This window comes from Mustela lutreola, chromosome 3 (assembly GCF_030435805.1).
Source record: "Mustela lutreola isolate mMusLut2 chromosome 3, mMusLut2.pri, whole genome shotgun sequence".
NCBI classification, from domain to species: Eukaryota; Metazoa; Chordata; class Mammalia; order Carnivora; family Mustelidae; genus Mustela; species Mustela lutreola.
Window position 1 is genome coordinate 96,163,916 of NC_081292.1, and position 25,740 is coordinate 96,189,655.

At 46.2% G+C, this 25,740-nt stretch overlaps 1 protein-coding gene and 1 pseudogene across 3 annotated transcripts in view; one reads left to right on the forward strand and one right to left on the reverse strand.

Annotated features, from left to right (window-relative positions):
* MYO7B (myosin VIIB) overlaps positions 1 to 25,740 on the forward strand; it is a 104,311-nt gene that overhangs the window by 14,640 nt on the left and 63,931 nt on the right. For 2 of the 3 annotated variants that reach the window (XM_059166512.1, XM_059166514.1), the window contains exons 2-5: positions 9,010 to 9,051; positions 21,424 to 21,537; positions 22,633 to 22,785; positions 24,290 to 24,474. In XM_059166512.1, the coding sequence (XP_059022495.1) occupies positions 9,034 to 9,051; positions 21,424 to 21,537; positions 22,633 to 22,785; positions 24,290 to 24,474 (470 nt within the window). In that variant the 5' untranslated portion in view covers positions 9,010 to 9,033. Of the gene's footprint in view, positions 1 to 9,009; positions 9,052 to 18,667; positions 18,800 to 21,423; positions 21,538 to 22,632; positions 22,786 to 24,289; positions 24,475 to 25,740 lie in introns of those variants that run through there. The other variant, XM_059166513.1, reaches the window with a different exon arrangement.
* LOC131826873 (triosephosphate isomerase-like) lies at positions 17,449 to 18,732 on the reverse strand (annotated as a pseudogene).

Sequence of the window (25,740 nt, forward strand, 5' to 3'; positions counted from 1 at the left end):
AACAAATGAAATCTTCAGATCCTAGTGATCATTTAGAGATGGGGATAATAGGATGACTCAAGCGTTTTCTGAAAAAGCAGGTGTGGGAACAGAGGAGATGAATTACTATGGTCATACTGAGTTTAATGAGTCCACCTGTGTGCTAGACACTGTCAGAAGAATAGAGGCTTGATGGACCTGGAGTTCAGGATGGAGATGGGGGTTGGAGACATTGATTTTGGACTTGGAAACATTTCTATCCTGATGGTGGCCCTGGGAGAGGGTGGGAATGCACAAGGGAAACATACAGCTGAAAGAGAACAGAATTAGGGCCACCAGATCAGTGAGAATTTTTTGGTTTCAATGATAGAATCCAAATGCTTTAGCTCAAATAATTAAAGTGCAAAAAGACAGAGACAGAATTTCTGTCTTTTGTCTCCTTCCTTCCCAATTACCAACTTTATTCTCTCAAGTCATCTATTTTAAGGACACTAGAACAAAAGCTCCTGTCAGTTCTGGAATCACATTTCAAAACATTATGGATAGAGAGGAAAACCAATCCTCAGTTCCAGTTAAAACATCTCAGGGGAAGCCTGTGGTTGGTCCCTGCTTGGGTCATAGGCTGACTCTGAGTTACTGTGATTTATGTCTTTTACAGTCCTTATTAGAAACACAGTTTGAACAAAGGAAGGAGAATTACCCTAAAGAGGAACAGAGGAAGGCATTTCAAGCAGACAAAAACAATCAGCATCTCCCTCAGACAGGAAGAGGTCAAAGTGAGGAAAAGGGCCTTGGCAGGAGATCAAGGGTGCCCCAGAGCCAAAGGGAAGGTGAGGAAGGGCATGAGGGTGAGAGAGTACAGAAAGCATGGGTGTGGAGAGATAACTCCTTCAAAGAGCTCTGCGGAGGAGCAAAAGCAGGAGGAGGACAACAGCTGGAGGGGGTCATGAGGCCAAGAAAATGCATTTTTAGGTGAGACCTGAGTTTATCTCTATGCAGAGAGGAAAGGCCAGAAGAGTGAGAATGGGTGTAAATGTAAGCATGAGGGGTAACTGTATGAGTTATCTATTGTTGCATAGCTAATGATTCCAAAATCATGCAGCTTAAAATGACAGGTGTTTATTATCTCATACACTTTCCAAGTATCAGAAATCCAAGAGCAGCTTAGCTGGGCAGTTCTTCACCAAGGGCTGTTTTGAGGTTTGCATTCATTTTCTAGGGCTGCCATAATAAAATGCCATGTAGCAAGCAGCTTAAACAACAGATATTTATGGCAAGGTTGGTTTTTTTCCAAGGCCTCTCTCCTAGGCTTACAGACAGCCATCCTCTCGCTGCTTTGTCCTCATATGGTCATCACTCTACTCATGCACACCTCTAGCATCTCTCCCTCTTTCTACAAGGACTTCAGTCTTGTTGGATTAGGCCCCATGCTAATAGCTTTGATTTACCTTCATGGCCTCTTTAAAGGCCTCCTCTTCAAATTCAGTTCCATTCTGAGGGACTAGGGGTTAGGATTTGATATGCACAATTTAGCCTATAACAGTCAGGATGTTGGATGGAGCTGTGGGCATCTCCAACCTTGACCAGGGCTGGAATATCTGCTTCTAAGATTACTGGCTATTGACTGCAGACCCAGTTCTCCGCCCCCCACACACATGGGACCATTCCCTAGGGCTTCTTGTCCTCATGACATGGCAGCAAGGTTCCCCAAGCTGAGCTGAGTAACCTCAGAGAGAGCAAGGGAGAAGCCGCAAAACCTTTGGAAGCTATACCCCCATCCCATCACCTTATTCTATTTTTAGAAGTGAATCACTATGGATAGAACCTAAATTCATGGAGACTAAACAGCATCCTTCTAAAGAATGAATGGGTCAGCCAGGAAATTAAAGAAGAATTGAAAAAAATCATGGAAACAAATGATAATGAAAATACAATGGTTCAAAATCTGTGGGACACAACAAAGGCAGTCCTGAGAGGAAAATATATAGCGGTATGAGCCTCTCTCAAGAAACAAGAAAGGTCTCAGGTATACAACCTAACCCTACACCTAAAGGAGCTGGAGAAAGAACAAAAAAGAAACTCTAAACCCAGCAGGAGAAAAGAAATCATAAAGATCAGAGCAGAAATCAATGAAATAGAAACCAAAAAAAACCCAATAGAACAAATCAACAAAACTAGGAGCTGGTTCTTTGAAAGAATTAATAAAATTGATAAGCCCCTGGCCAGACTTATCAAAAAGAAAAGAGATGAGGAAGTGGTGAAGCAACATGGGGGCTTAAGTGGGTAGGAGAAGAATCAATGAAACAAGATGGGATTGGGAGGGAGACAAACCATAAGTGACTCTTAATCTCACAAAACAAACTGAGGGTTGCTGGGGGGAGGGGGGTTGGGAGAAGGGGGGTGGGGTTATGGACATTGGGGAGGGTATGTGCTTTGGTGAGTGCTGTGAAGTGTGTAAACCTGGCGATTCACAGACCTGTACCCCTGGGGATAAAAATATATGTTTATGAAAAATAAAAAAAATTTTTAAAAAAGAAAAAAAGAAAAGAGAAAGGACCCAAATAAATAAAATCATGAATGAAAGAGGAGAGATCATAGCCAACACCAAAGAAATACAAACAATTATAAGAACATACTATGAGCAACTCTACGCCAACAAATTTGACAATCTGGAAGAAATGGATGCATTCCTAGAAAAATATAAACTACCACAACTGAACCAGGAAGAAATAGAAAGCCTGAACAGACCCATAACCAGTAAGGAGATTGAAACAGTCATTAAAAATCTCCAAACAAATGAAAGTCCAGGGCCAGATGGCTTCCAGAGGGAATTCTACCAAACATTTAAAGAAGAACTAATTCCTATTCTCCTGAAACTGTTCCAAAAAATAGAAATGGAAGGAAAACTTCCAAACTCGTTTTATGAGGCCAGCATCACCTTGATCCCCAAACCACACAAGGATCCCATCAAAAAAGAGAGCTATAGACCAATATCCTTGATGAACACAGATGCAAAAATTCTCACCAAAATATTAGCCAATAGGATTCAACAGTACATTAAAAGGATTATTCACCACGACCAAGTGGGATTTATTCCAGGCTGCAAGGTTGGTTCAACATCCGCAAATCAATCAGTGTGATACAACACATCAAAAAAAGAAAGAACAAGAACCATATGATACTCTCAATAGATGCTGAAAAAGCATTTGACAAAGTACAGCATCCCTTCCTGATCAAAACTCTTCAAAGTGTAGGGATAGAGGGCACATACCTCAATATTATCAAAGCCATTTATGAAAAACCCACCACAAATATCATTCTCAATGGAGAAAAACTGAAAACTTTTCTGCTAAGGTCAGGAACACGGCAGGGATGTCCATTATCACCACTGCTATTCAACATAGTACTAGAAGTTCTAGCCTCAGTAATCAGACAACAAAAGGAAATTAAAGGCATCCAAATCAGCAAAGAAGAAGTCAAACTATCACTTTTTTCAGATGGTATGATACTATATGTGGAAAACCCAAAAGACTCCACTCCAAAACTGCTGGAACTTGTACAGGAATTCAGTAAAGTGTCAGGATATAAAATCAATGCACAGAAATCAGTTGCATTTCTCTACACCAACAACAAGACAGAAGAAAGAAAAATTAAGGAATCCATCCCATTTACAATTGCACCCAAAACCATAAGATACCTAGGAATAAACCTAACCAAAGAGGCTAAGAATCTATACTCAGAAAACTATAAAGTACTCATGAAAGAAATTGAGGAAGACACAAAGAAATGAAAAAACGTTCCATGCTCCTGGATTGGAAGAATAAATATTGTGAAAATGTCTATGCTACCTAAAGCAATCTATACATTTAATGCAATTCCTATCAAAGTACCATCCATCTTTTTCAAAGAAATGGAACAAATAATTCTAAAATTTACATGGAACCAGAAAAGACCTCAAATAGCCAAAGGAATATTGAAAAAGAAAGCCAAAGTTGGTGGCATCACAATCCCGGACTTCAAGCTCTATTACAAAGCTGTCATCATCAAGATAGCATGGTACTGGCACAAAAACAGATACATAGATCAATGGAACAGAATAGAGAGCCCAGAAATAGACCCTCAACTCTATGGTCAACTAATCTTCAACAAAGCAGGAAAGAATGTCCGATGGAAAAAAGACAGCCTCTTCAATAAATGGTGTTGGGAAAACTGGACAGCCACATGCATAAAAATGAAATTGGACCATTTCCTTACTCCACACATGAAAATAGACTCAAAATGAATGAAGGACCTCAATGTGCGAAAGGAATCCATCAAAATCCTTGAGGAGAACACAGGCAGCAACCTCTTCGACCTCAGCTGCAGCAACATCTTCCTAGGAACATCGCCAAAGGCAAGGGAAGCAAGGGCAAAAATGAACTATTGGGATTTTATCAAGATCAAAAGCTTTTGCACAGCAAAGGAAACAGTTAACAAAATCAAAAGACAACTGACAGAATGGGAGAAGATATTTGCAAACGACATATCAGATAAAGGACTAGTGTCCAGAATCTATAAAGAACTTAGCAAACTCGACACCCGAAGAACAAATAATCCAATCAAGAAATGGGCAGAGGACATGAACAGACACTTCTGCAAAGAAGACATCCAGGTGGCCAACAGACAAATGAAAAAGTGCTCCATATCACTCGGCATCAGGGAAATACAAATCAAAACCACAATGAGATATCACCTCACACCAGTCAGAATGGCTAAAATCAACAAGTCAGGAAATGACAGATGCTGGCGAGGATGTGGAGAAAGGGGAACCCTCCTACACTGTTGGTGGGAATGCAAGCTGGTGCAACCACTCTGGAAAACAGCATGGAGGTTCCTCAAAATGTTGAAAATAGAGCTGTCCTAGGACCCAGCAATCACACTACTGGTTATTTACCCTAAAGATACAAACGTAGTGATCTGAAGGGGCACGTGCACCCAAATGTTTATAGCAGCAATGTCCACGATAGCCAAACTATGGAAAGAACCTAGATGTCCATCAACAGATGAATGGATAAAGAAGATGTGGTATATATACACAATGAAATACTATGCAGCCATCAAAAGAAATGAAATCTTGCCATTTGCGACAACATGGATGGAACTAGAGCATATCATGCTTAGCGAAATAAGTTAAGCAGAAAAAGACAACTATCATATGATCTCCCTGATATGAGGAAGTGGTGATGCAACATGGGGGCTTAAGTGGGTAGGAGAAGAATAAATGAAACAAGATGGGATTGGGAGGGAGACAAACCATAAGTGACTCTTAATCTCACAAAACAAACTGAGGGTTGCTCGGGGGAGGGGGGTTGGAAGAAGAGGGGTGGGGTTATGGACATTAGGGAGGGTATGTGCTATGGTGAGTGCTGTGAAGTGTATAAACCTGGCGATTCACAGACCTGTACCCCTGGGGATAAAAATACATTGTATGTTTATAAAAAATTTAAAATTTAAAATTAAAAAAAAAAAGAAGTGAATCACTAAGTCCACACTCAAGGGTAGGAGAATGAGTCTCCATCTTTTTTTTTTTTTAAACATTTGTATTTATTTATTTGTCAGAGAGAGAGAGCGCGGAGCAGCAGGCAGAGGGAGAAACAGGCTCCCTGCTGAATAAGGAGCCTGGTATGGAACTCAATCCCAGGACTCTGAGATCATGATCTGAGCTGAAGGCAGATGCTTAACTGACTGAGACACCCTGGCATCGAGTCTCTATCTTTTGAAGTAAAGAGTGACAAAAAATTTGTGGACATATATTAACCAGTACTGTAACTGATAAAGCAAAAGCTCCAGTGGAGGAGGCCAGAGAATGCAGGGCTGGAAGGGTTAATAGGGGCTATCAGGACATCTCTTCCCCTGGGCAGTCCCTTAAGTGCTCACAGTTAGAAGAAAAGGAGTAAGCAGGAGCTGGCAAGGAGTAAGAAGAGCTGGAGGCTGAGGGTCATTTCTCTTTTTTCAGTGATGCAGAGTGAGTAGTGGGAGGGAGCTTTGAAATAGGGTTTTTTGTTTTTGTTTTGTTTCGGTTTGGGTTTGTGTGTGTGTGTGTGTGTGTGTGTGTTGTGTTTTTGTTTTTGTTTTGTTTTATTTTTGTAGAAAGAGCTGACAAGGGTCCATGGGAGGGTCTCAGGCATTTCTAGAGTCCTAGAAGAGGCACAGGCCATGAAACTACCCTGACCTGTCTTCAAGGTGGTATGACACGTCACTGGTGTGCTTGACTCGGGGCTGGGACTTTGCAAGGTGAGAGCAGGAGTATGATAGACCAGAGGGGTACACATGTCATGAAGTTTATTGTACTTTATATTTGTGTTACGTTTATGGGTATTATAAAACCGCTTTCTTCCCAAAGAAGAGGTAGGGCACTGTCCAGGCTGGCCGGGAAGGGAATGAAGCTAGGATGTAGGCTGACAGACCTGGAGAAACAAAGGGGCTGAGGAGTCCTAATGAAACAAAGGAATAGTTCCTCATGGGGTGGGGGTGGGGGGCAGGGGGAGGCATGGCGCTAGGCTGGAATGTGACATGGTTTCTGAGGTAGAGCAATTCTGGGACATGGGAAGACCAGGCAGTGGCGGGGGAGTGGACATCGCTGGAGTCTAGGAGTTAGAGGAGTGGGAGTCCAGGATGGGCAGGGGGAATACAGTGGGAGACACGTCCTGGTGTTTGGAGGGGGATGCTGTAATGTACATGGAGGTCAGATGCCATGAGTGAGGGGGCAGAGGATGACAGAGCCAGAGACCATGGGTGGACCTAAAATTTCTACCTGGGGTGGGGAAGCAAGGAGTCAGAGCAGCAGTGGGGAGCCAGAAGCGGACAGTGCCCCTCTGCATCTTTCCCATCCATGTCTCACTGGTTATGTGAGGCTGGGAGATGGACCAGCCTCTCTTGGGAGAACTGCTGGAAGCCAGGATTCAGATGAGAGTTGCTTTGCACTTTTATACAGACCCCTAAACTTTCCCAAAGCAGAACCAGTAGGGCAAAGTGCATGGATTTTGGAGCTGGACAGAACCCCCTTCTCCTCTGACCAGTTGAATAGTTTGGGCAAAGTTTCTATTTCTTGGCCTTTGTTGTTCTACCCATTAGATGGGGATAGCAGCATCTCCTCCTAGAACAGTGTCTGCTCAGTGGGAAGTCCTCCCTGAGGGCAGCTGTTACCTGTTGGAATGTCAAGGTTTCTACCACCTAAATGGGAATAAACAGATTCCAAAGTGTGCCTGGCTGTCTCCGCCTTAGCTGCAGGTGTCCCAGGGGTGGGTGGTCACCTGGGCCTACCTCTACAAGAGAAAGGAGTGGAAATGTGGCCCAAGTGTCAGCAGCCTCATGCCTGGGCATGATAATCCCTCAGGAGCCTCAGGAGTGCTTCCCAGGGAAGGGGGAAAGGGCATCCCAGGGAAGGGAATCCCAGAGAAGGGCTGGAGGCACAAACAAACATTTCGTGAGTGCTCCCTGTGTGTCTCTGACCTCGCAGAGACCCTGCAAAAGTCAAGCCAGTTTCTTTTTCAGGGAGGAGCATGCTAAATCACTTGCAGGACCTGCTCCAGCTCACACAGCTGGTAGATGGCAAAGCCAAACTCTCTGCCCATCCCCACCCACCCCCACCGCCCACCACCTCCCCAAGTCCCTGAGGGGCAGGGGAGGGGCCGGGCGGCTCAGGGCCCTGAGCATCAGTGGGACGGTTGGGCTGCAGTGCCCCCAAGGACACCTTTCCTAGATTCTCAGCCTCTGTCTACCCACAAACATCCCAGCCCAGGAGAATGGGGACAAGACCAGGACAGGAGGTACCATGCTCCTCTAGGGTTAGAGAGAAAAATGTAAGCTCAGACCTTAACAAGGAATCTATAATCTGATTTCCCCTTTTGCCCTGTAGGTACTCAACAAATGAGGAAGGTTTAGATTATCGTTAAACATATCAATGCCCATACACTAAATTCAAATTGAAATAAGAAAATACCTTATCCACCAGGACAGAGTAGCAAAAGGTTCTTTGTCACATTCACCTGCTGCCTACACCACCACTTTTCTCTTACCTCCCGTCTTACTCTGCTCAGCCCAAACATGCTGACCCCAACATCATTTGCACTTTTCCCTCTGACTTTGCAAAAGTTGCACCACCCTTGGGGAAGGTCCTCCCTTTCTTCCACTCTGAGTTCTTATTCATCTTTTAAAGTCAGTGTCAAAGCCTCTCCAAGGGCTTCATTCACAGTTTCATTGAACAAGTATTTCCTGGGGGGCGGCATGTGCCAGATGCAGTGAGCACAGTGATGAACAAAATAGATCCAGCTCACCTCATGCTGCTCACTGCAGAGGATGGTGAAGTGCTTGTTCTCCATGTCAGGATAGCAGCAGGCAGGGCCTCCCAGTCTCCCTTCCTGGTCTGCTGCAGCTAATCAGGCCTAATAGAGTGCTCCCGAAGTCCCCCAGGACGGTGGGGGAGCAGCAAGGTCCTAGGGGCCCATTTGAAAGGAAGCAGTTTAGGGTTGGATTCCCAGCTGAGCTCCTAACTAACTCGGTCACCTTCCCTCTGTGGGGTCCCTTGTAAGAAATAGGGGAACACCTATGTTTTGGGGGTGCTATGAGGTTTGGATAAAGTACATCACATGTCTCTAGCTACGTTGGCTGCTTACCTCAGCAGTGCCCATGGTGTGTGGGTGATGATTGGTTTTCACGTATGTCTGAGCAGACAAAATTTCTGCTTATGGAGGACAGAGACGGTGTCTGAAGGATGTTCGAAACCACTCACACTCCCTATGTCCAGCCCAGTACTGAGTGCAAAATAGATAACCAATAAAGATGAGATAAGACAGAAGAAACTAAGAAAGCATCTTCTCACACCTGGATGGGACTGTGACTTACTCGTCCATGTCGTCAAGAGTCACTTCTTGAGCCAGAGCCGATGCCCGGTGCTCAGGGACATTCTTATGTACACACATGGCCCCTGCTCTCCGGGAGCTCCAAGGCAGTGCCATGTGGACTAACGTTCTGCTTTCTATCTGCATGCAGGCTGGGAGGAGCTGCTGCCTCAGGATGTCGGCCTTCAGGCTGGTAAGAATTGCATCTATTCCATCTAGGGTTTATGTGGGGAGTTACTAAAGCCTAACTCAAGTTACCCAGTGAGAAACAATGAGGGCCCACAAGGAAAACATCAGAGACAAAGGAATACAAGGAACAAGATTATATTACCTAAAGAAATTATATTACCTAAAGAAATAGAATTATATTACCTAAAGAAAACGAGTTTGGGGGCACCTGGGTGGCTCAGTGGGTTAGGTTGCTGCCTTCGGCTCGGGTCATGATCTCAGGGTCCTGGGATCGAGTCCCGTGTCGGGCTCCCTGCTCAGCAGGGAGCCCGCTTCCCCCTCTCTCTCTCTGCCTGTCTCTCTGTCTACTGTGATCTCTCTCTGTCAAATAAAAAAATCTTTAAGAAAAAAAAAAAAAGAAAACAAGTTTGGCCAACCTCTGGGCCTGAGCAGGTGACCACACTTGCACGGTAATCCCTCACTTATATCTCAGGCTTAAATGCCTTGACAAAGTGATGTGTCTTTTGTAGTCTCATTGCAACTGTTGCAGGGAGCTTACTCAGAGGGAATGGAAATCAAATACTGGGTCTGATCTCCACTTCGGGCTCTGCACCATCTTCCCTCAGCTCAACAGACATACAAGTGCCTGCTACATAGCAATAGCCAAGAGATGACTCTATGGGGGAAGGAAGCAAATGCTGAGACCCTGCCCTGCCCTGGGGTTGGGATGCAGGGCACCTCCATGCAGCTGGAGTGGTGCATGCACGACAAGTGAACCTTGGGAGCTGGAGTAGCCCAACCCACCCTGAATTCCAGCCCAAACCTGGGAAATCCAGATGGCAGAAATTCCATTTTGGTAAGAAGATGCCCCAAATATTCTGCCTACAAAGCCAGAAAGTAGCCGTTGTCTCCTTCTGGTTGGATCTACACTGCTGAATGGGGCAGCATCCCCCAGCCACCAAGGGCTCCTGAAACCAAGCCTCCCAACTATCTGAGTCACAGAAATGTGGCTAGCATTGTTTTTTGTTTGTTTGTTTGTTTTGGGTTTTTTTTTTTTTTTTCAGAGAAGAGACAGGCTGTTTTAGACTGGAGAGAGGACACACAGTCTCAAAATCCAAATTGCAAGGACTTTTAGTCATCAAAAGCATGAGAATCTGGCACCATTTTGGAGCATGAGGAGCCCAAGCTGTAAGGCAAAGCCAGTCTTATTTCACAAAGGAATACATTCCTGGGATGCACTAGTCCCAAGGCTCCCACTGGGAACATGACTAACTTCAAGCAGAGTTTAGAAAGGTAACTCCTGGAGGCATATTTATCGCCCTCGGCCCGCAAGGACGACAAGAAGCCCCAGTTCAGGTGTATCTTCTCTCTATTTCCACAAGTCTACACACTTACATACGTTTACATGACCAATCAGCGAGCAGGGTACAGGAGGGAGCCAATCAGGCTGTGCACCTAAACGAACAACTTCGCTAGCAACCAATGCTGTTTACTTCCTTTTTGGGCATTCCGCTTAGTCTCACAAGGCAGTCCTAACCTGGCAACTAGCCAGGCGCCATCTTTTAATGGCAGAGGTCGCCCTGGCCAGGGGTCTGCCTCCGACATCTCCCCCTTTTTTCTTTTATGGCAGGGATCGTGCCTGTCTTAGGTTGTCAGTGGCGGGGAATATCCTTACCCTTCATCAGAAGGCAGATATCAATGATCTGCATCCTGTCTTAGGTTGGTATATTTCCCCCACCAATCTTACCCGTCGCTGACTACCGATCCAGCATACTTAGCCACACTTGGGGGGATGTTCCAGCCTCAATGGCTAACAAGGCCTGCACCATGGCTTGCTGTTGCCTAGGTTGCTGTCGCCTCCAAATTTGCAGTTTCCTTAAGCCCACTACGAGGATTATCATCAGACCAATTACGCTAGCCCATTGTTTCGTAAAGGTTAACACATCTTGCAATGTTTTGATTATCTCTGGGAGGGTTGCAAGCTCAATTCTGGTGTTATTTATTCTTGTTATGCCTAGTAGCAGGTGCTGAGTGTAGTTTTGGAATTCTGCGGACTAATTCCCCCGCAAGTATTGGGAGAGCTGTCGGGAGACATTCTGTAAGTCACTCATATTAGTATAGGCTATGGGAGTTACACAAATTGCCGGGAAGGGTACTATACATCCCAGTCCCCATAGGGCCCCCCATATGTCCACTTGTTCTTGAACCAAATCCACTCTCTGGTTGACTATCAGGATTCCTGCTTGCAGATGTGCATTGATCTGAGTCTATGTTTGAAGGGCAGCCACCATTCCTTCTGCAAGGGTGTTCACAGCTTCCGCAGTGGGTATAGTTGCAGCAAGCGAGACTGCTGCTGCCATGGCAGCTGCTGTAGATATAGCCAATGCTGTCACAACGGGGGCTGTGATACCAAAATCTCTCTTCTTTCTGGATAGCACCACCGGTAACTTGTCCTCTGGAATGGAAACTAGGATAGGAACATGGGTAGGGATACGCATAATCACAGCCAGCTTGAAGGCCGTGACATTCCAGCACTGGGAAAGATAGCAATTCTTAGTGCAATTTAACGTATCATTCAGCTCACTAGCATTTGTTACGAGGAAAAGGAACGGTGGCCAGACGCATATGGGAGTGGGCTGATAAGTAATATTATTGGGACAAGACACATTAACTGGGGCACCTGGGTGGCTCAGTGGTTAAAGCCTCTGCCTTCGGCTCAGGTCATGATCCCAGGGTCCTGGGATCGAGCCTCACATTGGGCTCTCTGCTCAGCAGGGATCCTGCCTTCTCCTCCTCTCTCTCTCTGCCTGCCTCTCTGTCTACTTGTGATCTGTCAAATAAATTTAAAAAAAAAGTCTTTAAAAAAAAGACACATTAACTGTTGTCTCAAAGGTACTAGAGTCATTTTGTTTATAAGAACAGTTGAGGAATTTGCCACCATTTAACATGGACACTGCTGAGATATCAGTACATGCTCCTAGCAAGTTACAGACCTGCCATGCATCAAAGGGAGAGGAGGGAATATGAGAGAAGAGTTAGTCACTGGTAAAGGATATAGCCATGCTTTAACCACTGCTCACAGCTCTCTGGCTTGAGTCTGCCGCAGGAGGTGTAGCATCCCCAGAGTTATCATCAGCATCATGACTGGTGTTTGGAGGCAAGGCTGCACGCACCAGCCACTCTGGGATCCAAATTGGAGCCTCCTTTTCCTGCGGACCTTTTCTCCCCGCTTTCCTGCGGATTGCCTTGCAAGATTCCTTTATTTAGTTCCCGGGTGCCGGCGCCATTTATCGCCCTCGGCCCGCAAGGACTACAAGAAGCCCCAGTTCAGGTGTATCTTCTCTCTATTTCCACAAGTCTACACACTTATATACGTTTACATGACCAATCAGTGAGCAGGGTACAGGAGGGAGCCAATCAGGCTGTGCACCTAAACGAACAACTTCGCTAGCAACCAATGCTGTTTACTTCCTCTTTGGGCATTCCGCTTAGTTTCACGAGGCAATCCTAACCTGGCAACTAGCCAGGCGCCATCTTTTAATGGCGGAGGCTGCCCTGGCCAGGGGCCTGCCTCCGACACATATTATTCTCAGTTGCAATTGTGGGCCTGTTCTGTCTTCTAAGATGGCAGGTTGTTTGGAAAGAGGGTGAAAATCTGATTCATTGGTGATCCCTTCAGTGGGTCCTAGTGATTCTTGAATAAGGCGTGGACCCATACTGTGCTTATTTCTGATGTATCATCCATCTGGGCTGCTCTGTGCTGGGCCCTATGCAGGCTCCTGACCTGTGTTACATTCCATCTTCACAACAGCTCGGTGACACTGCCCTGTTCAACAGATGAAGAAAACGATGCTCAGAGAGGTTAAGTGACTTGCCCAAGCCCATGTAGCTCTGGAATGGAGAGTAGGGATGAGAACCCAGGTCTGTCTGACTTCAAAGGGGCTCTTAGTCTGCTCTGCAAAACTAGACCATAACAAAATCCCATAACACATACCGACTAGGTGGCTTGAACAACAGAAATTTATTCTCTCACAGTCTTAGAGACTAGAAGTCCAATAACAAGGTCCCAGTAGGGTTAGTGTCTGGTGAGACCTCTCTGGCTTGCACACAGGCACCTTCTCTCATGGTCTTCCTTCATTGTGCACATGCACACACACAGGAGGAAGGGAGAGAGTGTCTGCTGGTGTCTCTTCCCCTTATAAAGACACCAGTCCTACCAGGTTGCAGCTGTACCTCTGACGACCTCATTTAACCTTAATTACCTTCTTAAAGGCCCTGTCTCCAAATACAGTTACATTGGGGGAGAGAGCTTTGACAGATGAATTTGGGAAGGACACAATTCAATCTATAATAGGCTTTAATGTTTAATCTCTATTAAGAAACTCCAAACATGTTGAATAACTACATCATGGAAAAAGGTTTTATTTTATTTTTTTTAAAGATTTTATTTATTTATCTGACAGATGGAGATCACAAGTAGGCAGAGAAACAGGCAGAGAGAGAGGAGGAAGCAGGCTCCCTGCTGAGCAGAAAGCCAGGACCCTGGGATCATGACCCGAGCCAAAGGCAGAGGCTTTAACCCACTGAGCCACCCAGGCATCCCCAGTTTTTATTTTTTTTTTAAGCAATTAGCAGCAGATCCCCTCCACCACTCCCCACTTCCTCTACCTCCTGCCAACTGGCCCCAGGTTTGTAAAGTCTTCTAATAGAATTAAAGTGGGATTTGAGTTGGAGAAATCTGATTTTCACACTTTAGAAGTACACCCAGGCCAGGAGTGAGGTGGGGGTTTCTCCAGGAGCAGCTCAGGTTTCCTTTCTCAAAGAAAATGCCAAACTTGCTGCTCTGGGAAGTTCTGCTAACTGCTTGCTGTGTGACGTTGGCCAAGCTTTCCATTCTCTATACCTTAGTTTTATCATCTGCCAGATGAACGTGGGGCTGTCCGAGACGTCTCAGAACATCAGCGGTAGTGCCCTTTGTGACCTGATGATCCTTCCCAAGAGTAGGGAGACACAGCTACAGATTCTGAGATACAAAGACCACACTTGCTGCCCCTGTCACTTGACATCCACTCCCCCAGTCTTCCTCCAATCTGCTTCAACCTCCTCTTCCTGCCCTTTCAGGCTACCTTTCCGAGTCAGACCAGCCATGGTTCAAATCCCACACTACCACTCCCATCTTTGTGGTGAGATAAGAATAATGATACCATAGTTGTGAGGGTTACACTCAGTCATTGGAAGTCACATATAATCCCAAACTTTGAAAAAAACTTTAGGACCACTAGATGTTCTGAATGTGTACAGTGGGGGAGAATGGTCTAGGCAAAGGAAACAGAACATGCAAAGACCCAGAGGGAATCAGGCCATGGTGCATCTGGGAAAGTACCAGGAGTAGGTGGCAAGTGTCAGGGCTAAATCTGCTCTGTATACAGTGGTGTCATGAGCCCCAAGTTGTACAGAGTTTTGCAAATGTTCCTGCTCCAAACTGGGATGTGCTGCCTGATCCAAGGACTTAGCATGAAAAAAATGAAAAACATCTCACTAACAATTTTTACATTGCTTACCCATTTAAATGATGATATTTTGAATCTTTGGGGTTAAGTAACAACACTCATAAAATTAATTTCACCCATTTCTCTTTACATTTTAATGTAAATGTGACCACTTGAACATATTCAATTGAACATATTCAATTTCATGTGTGGTTTGAATTCAGTTACTATTGGAGGCCCTGGCCTGGACCACACACTAAGGATTTATAAATTGTGCGTTGTGTACAGCATTCCTTTCTGACAGCTGAGAGGATAGGATGAGGGGATTGGCCCGGATCACTTGCCACTCTGAGGTGGAAGGGATGGTATTCCCCAAGAACTCCATGAACTGGGGAGAGAGGAGACCTCAAACAAAAATGGAAGTCTTTTGAAGAAGGTGATTGCATTGCTAGTGTATTGTTTCAACCATTAAATTTTCCTTGATTTGGCTTTGGGGATTTCATCACAATGCATGTACACATAAGGTAGTTGACTTAAGGAGGAACATGCAGATAGACCTTTCTCTTTGCCATGATCACCAGTTCTTTTCCCCTATCCTACAGACAAGTGAAAAAACCCAGAGCCTGGTTCTGCCACACATTCTGAGCCTCCCTAAGGCCCTGGGCAGAGCATGGTCTTCAGTCATTAACAAAAACCCCATCTTCCTTCCAAATAAGGACTATGTTTACATACCTGTGGGCAGAGGGGCTGGAGACCCTTCACTACACAAGACTGGTTGGAAATATTTTGAAATTCAAAGCACCTCTCTGTTAGATTGGCTCAGTCCCAATGCAGGAAGCCATAAACATTTGTTTGCTTGATGACATGTAAATCGATCATAACTTATCCTGACATAACCATACTTTATCAGATGGGGAGGTGGCACAATGACGAGGCACCAGGAGACATTCCTGGGTAAAACAGGGTCTTTGGCACCAGCAGCAACCATGCCATCTGTCCCCATAGAAGGGACTGGCTTCTGGGGGTCTACTGATGGGCCTGTACTGGAACTTAGATCAGAGACCTGCTGCTTGAGATCCCTCGATGATCCATTTGACTTTCCATTTATCTAAGTGCATGCGGACACAGACCATTTCTAGGCCCGCCTCTTCCACTATGAGAAGAGAAAGATGTGGCAGGTGGGCACATGGTATCAGGGCACCATGACTGTTTCGGCGAGTAGGCCAACAGTCCACCCTCTTTAAAGACATTAGTGTGAAGGACCAGGAAACAGATTGTTTGTGGTTTTGGCTCTTTGAGCTTCCTTGTAGTAATTTCGGTCTCAGGCTGGGGCACTCCCACCTTCAGCAAGAGCTCTTCCGGTCACTAGCTGTCCGGTATTTCCCACCACGAAGAGTGGGAGGACTCTGAGAACTCCTGCAGATTTCCCTGCTCCCTGGAACTCCTCTGTTCCCTTACATCTCAGTAGAGGCTCCTACTTTCTTTCTTTCTTTTTTTTTTTTTAAAGATTTTATTTATTTACTTGACAGAGAGATCACAAGTAGGCAGAGAGGCAGGCAAAGAGAAAGAGGAGGAAGCAGGCTCCCCGCTGAGCAGAGAGCCCGACGTGGGACTCGATCCCCAGACCCCGAGATCATGACCCAAGCCGAAGGCAGCGACTTTAACCCACTGAGCCACCGAGGCGTCCCGAGGCTCCTACTTTCTTTGCAGCTAACAGCTGCTGCTATTTCTCTTCTTCATTCTTTTCCTGATTTGGCCGCTCTTGCACAGGTTTCCCTGCTGATAGAGGTCACAAGGAAGCTGTTTTCTGCTACCTCGTTTCTCATTTGTTTCCTAGGAGAGCTTTGGTTGAAGAGAGGGAAAAGAAATTGCATTCTTTGATATCTTCTTCCAGCCCATGTCAGGCTGACACCACCTCACCCAATCCGGATCAGAAATGGTGTCTCTCCTTTTCATCTCTGGTTAATGTCAAGTTTGCTGTCAGATGCCCATCTTCTACCTTTGACTTGTAATCTTCTCGCTGCGGTGAGCTGCCAGCTGTTTTAGCAGCACACTGCAATTCCATCCTCATTGTAAGAAAGCTTCTCCTGGGACTCTGAGGGCTCTGGTGTGATTTGTTTAGTTCACTTTAGCTCTGTATGTTGCTCATGCTGGTTTTCTGTATCCTACAGCAACTGTTCCTTGGTTTAATTTAGTTTTAATTTTTATAAAGTCATATAGATACACCATTTAAAGAATCAGTCCCCCACTTCCTCTTCCCCAGAGGTGACTGCTATCGGACCTTCTAGTTGGTTCTTTGATATTTCCCTCTGTGTTTGGAAAGAACATGCCTGCTGTGCTACTTGAGTTTTTTATTTAAGGCATCATCTGTTATTGACTTCCCACCATGAAAGAAGACCTTAGCTCCTTGAGCCTGCCCTCATCCTGGCACTCACAAGTACACTACTGGTGTCTTTGTCCTCCCCAAATTGTTAAACCTAGCTTTGATCAGAAATGCATACACAGTTTACTTTTTATATCTAAGTAAATGCTACTCCCAGTTGAGCCTGTGGTGTACCCCTAGCACTGTACTTTCCTTTGCTAGATTTTATCATTGTCTTTTTTCCACCTATTCAGTTTTTTGCGTATTTATCATGCCTTTAACCCCAGCTTTCTCCAACATCTATCAGTCTACTCTCAAAATGTTCTGATTCCTATGGAGTTCAGCCGGTCTCATCCTCAGAAGGAAATCTCTCCCAGAGTTGCTGACTTATGATAGATCAACTGTATCTTCTATTTCTGAGGCATACATCTTGACATCATCGTGGGATGATGCTTGAATATGCTTTTCACCTCTCCTTTGTACTAAATCACCTTGAATATGCTTTTCACCTCTCCTTTGTACTAAATCACTTTGCCTGCAACTGAGGTCTTTCTCTTGGTTTATGCTGTCATTTTTTTTTTTTTCCAGTGCCAGGTGTTTATTGCCCCCCCCACACGTGGGATTGCTCACATACACAACACACACAGGCGTTGGCATCATGGGAGAAAGCAGCACCTCTGGCCTCTGGGCGAAGGACAGGGCGTTCTCTCAGCCCCTGGCCTCAGGGAGCGAGATGGGAGACGAGGATGGCTTCTCTCTCCTGCCCTCACTGGGGTCTGAGGGGGCCCATGAACAAATGCCACCCCTTCCATCTCTCAGCCATGGAGAAGCCACCTTGGTGTCATGTTTCGTTCCAATTGTTTGTTACATGGAGAAGGGATTGGCCTGGTCCCAGCCATTACAGGGGAAGGTGTAAACATTAAGATGTATACTTTGGCCACAAAGGGGGCGACACCATCAGAAGCATGTGTGGGGTGGGGGGTGGGGGAGGAGCACTGTTACTGAGCTGCTGGGCTATCTAGTCCCTGGCTTAGTAGAAGAACAGGGAAGACGGCCGGGGGGGAAGGGGGAGGGGGCTTATTGTTTGGCATTGATGATATCTACAAACTCTGGCTTGAGGGAAGCCCCGCCCACGAGGAAGCCATTCACATCAGGCTGGCTCGCCAGCTCCTTGCAGGTTGCTCCAGTCACAGAACCTCCATAAATGATACGGGTGCTCTAAGCCACGGCGTCAGAGACGTTGGACTTAAGCCATCCGCGGAGCTTTTCGTGTACTTCCTGGGCCTGTTGGGGTGTCGCAGTCTTGCCAGTCCCAATGGCCCATACAGGCTCATAGGCCAGGACAACCTTGCTCCAGTCTTTCACATTATCTGCGATGACCTTGGTTTGCTCGAAAACAACCTTCTCAGTGATGCCAGCTTCCCTCTCATCTAGCTTCTCCCCAATGCAGGCAATTACTTCAAGTCCCTCTGCCAGGGCATGGGACTTTCTGTCCAATCAGCTCATCTGACTCCCCAAAGACGTGCCTTCTTTCCGAGTGCCCCAGGACTACCCACGTGGCTCCACAGTCTTTTATCATGCCAGGGCTGATCTCCCCAGTGAAGGCCTCGTTCGTCACTTTGTAGCAGTTCTGTGCAGCCACAGCAATCTTGGCGTCCAGCTTCTGCCTGGCAAAGTCGATGTAGGCGGTGGGGGGTGCACAAACCACTTCGGTGTCGGCCGGCACCTTGGCTGCGTTCAGAGTGGTGATGAGCTCCCCCAGGTTCTTCTTCCGCCGGTTCATCTTCCAGTTCCTCCCGACGAAGAACTTCCTGGAGGGCGCCATGGCGCTGATACCGACACCCTGAAGGTCAGAAGCAGCTATGCTGTCATTTTGATCTAACAGATCCTGTAATGCCTCTCTGAGAAAGGGTACATAGGAGGTAAATGTTTTTTAACAACTTGCATGTCTAAATTATGTTTAGTCAAGTGTGAATGTCAGCTGGCATAGGATTCCATAGTAGATAGAATTTTCCCTGAGAATTGTGAAGATGTTTACTCCACGTTGTTTTCTGGCTTCCAGCATTGCTGTTGAGAAATTGGATACCATTTTAACTTTTGAGCCTTTGTATAAAGCTTATTTTTTCTTTCTGAAAACTATTGTGATTTTCTCTTTGTCTCAAGTATTTTGAAACTTCATGATCATATGTGTTGGTGTGTATCTATTTTCATTTCTTGTACTATCAACTGAAGTTTTTTCCCCAATTTTTTTTTTCCCAGAAGGCTTATGGGAATAATATTGCATCTTCAAAAATGTTTGTTACCTTTATACTGGAAAGACAATTTGGCTGGGTAAAAAAAATTTTTGATTTTTTTTTCTTTCTGGTAAAAAACACATAACATTAAATTTACCGTGTGTTAACAATTTTTAAGCATATAGTTCAGTATTAAGTATATTCACATTCTTGTGCAACAGATCTGAAAAGTTTTTATCTTGCAAAGTTCAATTCAGTGCTTATTAAACACTGTTTTCCCTCCCTTCTCCTCCAGCCTTTGGCAACCATCTTTCTACCTTCTGTTTCTATGATTTTAACTACTTAAGATACTTCTTTTGAATGGAATAATGCAGCATTTGTCCTTTCGTGACTGGCTTATCTCACTTAGCTTAAGGTCCTAGAGGTCTATCCACATTGTACCATACAGCAGGATTTCTTTCCTTTTTAAGACTGCACAATATTCCATTGTATGTATATATCACATTTTGTTTATTTGCTCATCTATCAATAGACCCTTGGGTTGCTTTCACATGTGGCTTTTGTGAATAATGCTGCAATGCATGGGACTACAAATATGTCTTCAAGATCTTTCTTTGAATTTCTTTGGATATATACTCAGAAGTGGGATTGCTGGGTCATAAGGTAGTTAGAGTTTTAATTTTTTGAGGAAACTCCATATTGTTTTCCCCAGTGGCTACACTGGTTTACAATCCTACCAATAGCATATAACAGTTCCATTGTTCTGCATCCTCCCTAACACTTGTTGTTTTCTGCTGTTTTGATAGTGGTCATCCTAATAGGTGCGTTGTTCTTTTCTTGAAATCTTTGTAGGAGTGGTTCAGCCCTTGTACAGGATTTGACTTTGTCCTGAATTTTCTCCTTATAAGTGAACTTATCTTTTTGTCTGCCTACACACCCCCCAAAAAAATTTTTTTTAATTTTTTAGTTCAATAACCTTTACTAGTCTATGCTCTAGAGTTTATTTTTCTTTGTCATTATTTCCTGGGACCCAGTGTGCTTTCAATCCACAGATGCAAGGCTTCCTTAATTTCTGGAACATTATTTTGAATTATATCTTTAACTAATCTTCCTGGGTTTTATTTCTAGTTACCTTCTTTGTGCACTTACGTGTATTTTTGTCAGCCTTCCATATCTATCTTTCTATTCCTAATACCTGCTTTAAACATTTCTGTGTCATTCTGCTCACTCTCCCCTCCTATCATCAGAGATCTTCCCTGTGCTTTCAGCAGTGCTTGTTTGCCTGCTGTTTCTGATTCTGCTTTTGTTTCTGGTCCATGTTTATCTCTTTTCTTCCATTTCTTTATCCAGCTTTGTCAATTCATATCTCATCCTTTTCAGTTGTCTCAGCATCTAATTTCTGAGCTCTTGCTCCTGCTCTACTCTTTTTTTTTTTTTTTTGAAGATTTTATTTATTTATTTGAAAGAGAGAGAGTGAGAGAGAAAGCATGAGAGGGGAGAAGGTTAGAGGGAGAAGCAGATTCCCCATGGAGCTGGGAGCCCAATTCAGGACTTGATTCCAGGACTCTGGGATTATGACCTGAGCCGAAGGCAGTTGCTTAAACAACTGAGCCACCCAGGCATCCTTTATATTTCTCCTGCTCTACCCTTCAAGAAGATTTTGGAAACCATGGGGAAATACTTGGCCACAACTTTCTACTGTTGTATGGCAGTTTTGTTGGTTGGTTGGTTGGTTGGTTGGTTGGTTTTTTCCCTGGTGAGTATAATTCACCTTCTCCTTTCCTCCTTTTGGATTTCAGTATCTTTGTACGTAGACCTGCACTGATTCTTTTCAGATTACTCCTCTTTGAATGGGGTGAGCTTTCTCGGGCCAGAAGGAAGTTCATGTGGGTCAATGCAATGCCGCAGGCTGGCAGAAACCTAGCGAGGGTTTAGTCTTTGCTTCTCTCCACCCAAAGGGTTTGGGTGGTATAGGGCTATTCATAGGGCAAAGACTTTTTCCACCTCACAGAGCAACTTTTTTCCTGCAAATATGGCTTGTCTGTTTCCTAGAACCAAGCTAGGCCAGGGAATCTTCCTCAGCTACCTCCCACCTCCCACTACCATCCTGACAAGCGAGGGCAGGGAAGGAGGGAGGGGAGAAGAAGAAGGAGAGGGAAAGAGGAGGAGCAGAAGGAAGGGGCAGGAGAGTGCACCCCAGCCACCTTGGGGGGTCCTGGTTGGAAGGGACAGCCCCCTGGAGAGTGTATGCCTTCAGCAGGAAGGACAATGAGGGACAAGTATCTGACCACTGTCTTCTCTCTGCTCTCCAGGGTGACCATGTGTGGCTGAACCCACTTTCTGCCAACAAGAGCAGCGTGGCCATCGGGTGCATTGTCAAAGAAACAAAGCCTGGCAAGATCTTGCTTGAAGATGATGAGGGCAAGGTCAGTGTGACCAAGCTGTCCAGGAGCTCAGGGCCCACCCTCACCTCCCCAGCCATCCAGGGTCCTGAGCCGCTCTCCTCTTCTGGTGCTGCTCTCCAACATTAGGGTTTCCAGAGCCCAAGTAGGGGGAACCTACCTGGCAGAAGAGACCACGGTGGGGTCCTGTCATGGTAAACATAACATGTCTGTCTTGGGGAGTGTTTCTATAGTCAAAGAGCAGGGAGCAAGTTGATAGTTGAAAAATTAGGCCAATTAGGGGAGCAGGAAGGAGTGAAGTGGGGAAGGGTCTGTGGCAGAGAGGAGAAGGCAGCAGAAAGCTGGTTTGCAAAGTAAAAGAGGGTGAGCTGGAAGGATAAAAAAGAGAGATAGAAAGGTATTTGAGAAAGGAACATGGAGAAGAGGGCCCCCAAAATGTGAGGAGGAAGGGGATGAGATTCAGTTTATCCTGAACAAAATAGCCGAAGTGAGAGAAAAATAGGAAGCTGGGGTGACCTGCAGGGTTGCAACTCAGCCAATTGGGGGCTGGGGGAGCAAGCTTGGCCAAGCATGGTGCCGGGGAAGGCCATGCAGGGTGAGGGGTCCAGCTGGTCCCTTCAGTCTCATCGAGGGGACCTCTTTGCTGAGGTGCTACAGCACAGGGCATGTGGAAACTTGGCCTCCAGGGAGAAGATTCTAATCTGTGATCTGTGAGCTCCATATTAGGGGAGATAGTAAAAGATGAACAATAATATTTTCTATTTGTAAAATTTCTATCTTTTACAGTTTAAAAAGCACTTTTACTTGCATGATCTTATTCATTCCAACAATCTGTGAGGCCCCCAGCTGCAAACTGTTCCTGATCCTAATCACAGCAAAATCTGACTTCTGAAGTCAGCTCCTCTGACCCTGGTCTGAAATTAGTAACAGCTACACACTAACTTCTGACTTTGCACACATTCTTTTTCCGACCACAATCTACCCTGATCCTGCCTTAGGTTTCTCTGGACCTCAGCCAGAGACTAGTGAAGCCACCAGGTCAGCAGATCTGCTGGGAACTTGGAGAAGAGGAGCTGTGGGTTGGCTGCGTCTCAGGGGAGTCTGTGTCCTTTGTTCCAGGAACACTGGATCCGAGCAGAGGACCTTGACACCCTCAGCCCCATGCACCCCATCTCTGTGCAAGGTGTAGATGACATGATCCGCCTGGGGGACCTGAATGAGGCAGGCATGGTGCACAACCTCCTGATCCGCTATCAGCAGCACAAGATCTACGTGAGTCCCCCATTTCCACCTCCTACCCAGGGGACTCAGTCCACAGGCACTGACCTCTTGGCTGTGTAAAAAACAAAAACAACAAGAACAACAACAAAACAAAACAGGCACTATGGGTTTGGAGCCAGGCATACGTGGTTCAGTCCCTACTCCCTGTGCCCTCACTGCCTGAGGTGGTCAAGGAATTTAATGCTTCTCCATCTGCTCCCCAATCCAAAACAAGTAGGGTGCTAATACCATCTTTGAGGTCTTGGAAAACTGACAGGTAGCATGCCAGCACAGTGCCTGGTACACAGTAGGTGCTCAGTTAGTGCTGTGGCTCTGTGGAAGGCCTGCTCTGATGGCCAAATGGACCAGAGGCCATGGGATTAGACATCGTCTGCCTGGACCCTTCCTACGCATGTGGCAGAGACAGAGTCACCACACAGAAGACCTCTGTCCCCCTATGAAAAGAGTCCTGGGATGGCCAGGAGAGCCATGTGGGTAGATGTGGATCCTTCTCCCAAAACCTGGCAGTGGATGGGAGGCTCACCCCAGCCCTAAGCCGTGCATCCTTGTTCCAATGCAGATTTTCCCAGTAGAGCCAACATTCAGAACTGACACCAGCCCTGCCCTAACAGGGTATGGCCTAGGAAGTCACTGCCTGGCCCTCTCCTGGTGAGAGGGGGCTGGGATGGCTCTGAGGAGACTTTCTAGAATGCTAAGAGGAGTGGGAGAATGAGCAGTGGACCCCAAATAAAGGGGAAGGCTAGCCAGGAGACTGAGGAGGCCCTGCAGGAGAGAGGGGACAGAGCATGTTGAGTCCACTCCAGCTGAATGTGAGTCAGAGCTCCTGGAACTGATAACGCCAATAAGCTAAAATGAGCTTATCCTTTATCCTTTCCAAAGAGCTTACGCTTGCATTCTTTTATCTGGTTGTCACAGTCCTTGGAGTCAGAGAGATTGAACTCTCTGTTCCTAAAATGAAAGCTAGGATGTGGGTAATCAGGTGACTTGATGATGTGGCTATCCCTGTCCCGCTCCCAGAGGGACAGTTAGACATCCTGGGGGCTCCAGGTGAGCAGGTGGTCCTGACCAGGGGTGTGGGGGGGATCCTAGGAGGGATCAGTGGAGGCTATCATTGCTGGCCAGCCCCACAGAGGAGGCCCCTGTGGGAGGCAGGTGAAAACTCATGTCATAAATTCAGCCAATTTTTATTGAGCATTTTATTATTCTAAATACCGGACAGAACGCTAAACATTTAACATAGAGCACCGCACTTAATCTTTCTGTGAAAGCATTCGCCCCCCTCCCAGCTCCATTCATAGTGAACGCCCCTGTCTTCCCTAAGGGAGGATCTGAGCAGCTGCATATCTTGTCTCCCTGGCCCAGAATCAGACCCCACTTCTCTGCTAGACTCCATCAGGCCTAGTAAACCTCAGTGGGGGCACCCAAGGCCAAGGTCAGGACCGGGCAGTGTTGGCCTTCAGAGCAGAGGGCACTAACCATCTGTTCCCTTCCCCAGACCTATACAGGCTCCATCCTGGTAGCCGTGAACCCATTCCAGGTGCTGCCCCTCTACACCCTGGAGCAGGTGCAGCTCTATTACAGCCACCACATGGGCGAACTCCCACCACACGTCTTTGCCATTGCCAACAACTGCTACTTCAACCTGAAGAGGAACAAAAGAGACCAGTGCTGCATCATCAGGTGGGGCTCAGGGCTCCCCAAATTCCTGGTAGGGATCTCTGACTGTCCAGTAAAGCAGGGAGCCCCTCCTCTCCCTAAACCCCTCCCATCCAGCATGCCTACAAAGCCTATTTGATTTAGGGGCTCCCATTCAACTGCAAACACCCTAGGTCACCTGCACCTGGCCCCTACTTCCCCTCCACCCTGACAAGTCCCTCCAAGTCTTCCATCCTGCAGAACCTGTTCTTCCACTGTATGAACAGAGCCTGATTGCCCAGCTTTCAGTGAATATTTCCTGAGACAAGGAAGAAAAAATGTGATGGGCACATTTAATGGGACAGAGGCTTGGGGGCTCAAAGGTAAAAGAAATGAGGTCTCACTCAAAAAAAAAAAAAAAAAAATCTCTGGGCACGCCTCAGATGAGGACAGTAGCAACTGCTCCAGTGGCCAGCTCTCAAGTTGCTGAGGCTCAGGAGGGACATGTCCTCCTCCAATCCAGGTCCTGACCCTGCTTCAAAGACCCTCTGCTTGGCCTGGCCTCCCTGCTTCCTGCACAGGCCCTCCTGGTGTGGAAGGAAGGGATGGAGAAAGAGAAAGGAAGGAGGAGGGAGAATTTGCCTCCAGGGCACATTGCTTGGAGATATAGGAGACTTCATTCATTCATTCATTCATTCGAGGCTCCACTGTGCTCCAGTTGTATGCCCCACATTGTACTACTGTGTGGAGTCAGCAGCAAATGAAAGGGACTAAAATTCCCACCTCATGGAGCTTACATTCTAAAAGGGGAGACACACAGCCAATAAATAAGCCAGTTTTTAAAGGCAGGTAATGAAAGCTTTGAAGAAAAGCACTATAGGGAAAGAGAAAAGACAGTGATGGGGCTACTGCTCTAGGTGGAGGGCAGATGAAGCATGGCCTCTCTGAATGTGATGTTGGCACAGAGACCAAAATGAAGTCCTGTAGCATTGATGATCACCGTTCTCAGCAACCCTCTGAAGTAGATATTCGTATTCCTTTTCTACTGTTGGAGCAGGAGGGGGTATTTAGCACCAGGGAGGCTGCTAAATACACACAACTGTTAAGTAGGGAATTCAAATGCAGGGCACTGGAAAGAAGACAGAGAGGTATCCTGGGGTGACTTCCACTTCTCAGGAAGTGAACAGAATAATGTGCCAAGGAGGGCTGATGCTCTGTCTCCCTCCCATGCTCTCCCTGCCTACTCCATGTGTTCCCACTCCCATGCCTCCCAGGACTGGGAGGACAGCCTCACCACAGGAGGCCTCCTGA